Source organism: Acanthisitta chloris, unplaced genomic scaffold, assembly GCF_000695815.1.
Source record: "Acanthisitta chloris isolate BGI_N310 unplaced genomic scaffold, ASM69581v1 scaffold2714, whole genome shotgun sequence".
NCBI classification, from domain to species: domain Eukaryota; kingdom Metazoa; phylum Chordata; class Aves; order Passeriformes; family Acanthisittidae; genus Acanthisitta; species Acanthisitta chloris.
The window spans coordinates 50,532-52,444 of NW_008668640.1; the positions used below are offsets into that span (position 1 = coordinate 50,532).

Genomic DNA, 1,913 nt, shown 5'->3' on the forward strand with positions numbered 1-1,913 from the left:
TATATAAATGACTGAAGATTAGTCAGAGATCTGTGTCAGTTGTACATGGTAGATTAAGAGATATTGATTTTAGGAAAAAACAACACACAAAACCAAACCAAACCAAAACTAAACCACACAAAAGCCCTTCCCAAAACAATATTTATAAAATAAAAGTCATTAAATGGATAGAAGAAGATTTAAGAGGGTGCACTGGTAAAGGGATTGCTGCTAGATAAACCACAAGAAAAAACAGTGTTCAGTGTTAGGTAGATAAGGTTTCACATTGTAAGACTCCTGTTCTCTGACCCACAGTTCTGCATAAAGACATTGGACCTTGCAGAGCAGCCACTATAACAGGAACACTTTCTAGAATTTCACTAAACGATGAAGAGGAGGAGAAGGGACCAAACCCCGAAGGAATGAGCTATTCAACCTTGCCTGGAAATATCATCTCCAAAGTTATCATCCAGCAACCAACAGGTCTCCACATGCCTATGAGTATGAGTGAACTGGCCAATCAGTGTTTGAAAAAAGACAACAGTGAGCTGCGGAGGACTGTGTATTTATGCACTGATGATAATTTGAGAGGTGCAGATATGGACATAGTCCATCCTCAAGAACGGATGATAGAAAGCGACTATATAGTCATGCCCCGGGGCTCAGTAAATACTCAGCCATCACTGAAAGATGAAAGCAAAATGAATATAGGCATGGATACCTTGCCTCATGAAAGGCTGTTGCACTACAAAGTTAACCCAGAGTTCAATATGAATCCCTCCGTAATGGACCAATTTAATATCAATTTAGACCAGCATCTTCCCACCCAAGAACATATGCAGAATTTGCCATTTGAACCCCGCACAGCAGTGAAGAATTTCATTGCCTCAGAGTTGGATGACAATGCAGGATTGTCAAGAAGTGAAACTGGATCCACAATATCAATGAGCTCTTTAGAGGTCAGTGGTGCATAAACAACTTGCATGCTCTGTTGTTCTAATTATGTGATAAGACAATAAATTGTGTCTTGTGTCTAAGGGGTGAAGCTAATGTTATAATTCAGTATAAATTATTGTTTGGGATCATACACTGCTGTTCATATTTCTCTTATTATCAGAAGTGTTTATACCTAGAAAACAAGACTAAAGTTTCAGAGCCAGTCTGTATGAAACAATATAGTTCTGGAGATTTAACATTCCACACGTCTGCAGAGGATTTCGTGACCTACCAGGTAAAGTCCACTGGAAAATTCTGTGTTGCTATGAGAAGAAAAGCTATTCCTGCAAGATACAATTGCTAATCATTGGCCCTACCTGCAAGCACATGCAGTTGAAAATATTTGCCATTTTATTGCTGACAATCATATCTGGCTCAGATATGATATGTCTGATTCTGCTGTCATTAGTGTAAATCTTGGATTCTTCCATCCAATAGTTCACCATTTACTGATTTAGTTTTGTTTGCATGTGTGTGCAGGCATTGGTACAACTGATGTGTGCAACAGGTACAGGTGGGCTTTGTGGGGAGTATGCTACACCCAAGTCAGATTGCAAATATGAGCTGAAAAGCCTTTAAAAGGGTTTCAGTAATTGCTACAATCTGTCTGTGGGATTTAAGCATTATGAAAGTGAAAACTATTTAAATAATTTCTTAGCATCTAAGGTCAAATGCTGCCATTCCTATTAAGCTTTTACTTATGCAAAGCCACCAGTGAGGTGGAGTTAATTTCATACTTGGGCATCCTTAAGAACTGGAAATACATTTCACCAGTATTTCAAATGTTGTGAAACAGCATTTTGTGGGAGAGAGACAAATGAGAAAAATATGGTACATACTCATTTTCTGAAAGAAGTTACAGGTGGAAGAAAATTCTACTGTCTGTGCAAACTTGAAGCCATTACCTATTACCCTACAATGCTTGGACCCGTCTGTGT

The 1,913-nt window shown here is 38.5% G+C and overlaps 1 protein-coding gene across 1 annotated transcript in view; it reads left to right on the forward strand.

Moving 5' to 3' along the window:
- The window catches only part of LOC103800591 (brain-specific angiogenesis inhibitor 3), a gene marked incomplete at its 5' end in the record, with an annotated part of 44,254 nt that overhangs the window by 21,240 nt on the left and 21,101 nt on the right, over window positions 1-1,913 (forward strand). The window contains one exon of the mRNA XM_009072971.1: window positions 295-938. Within this exon, the coding sequence (XP_009071219.1) occupies window positions 295-938 (644 nt within the window). The remainder of the gene's footprint in view (window positions 1-294; window positions 939-1,913) is intronic.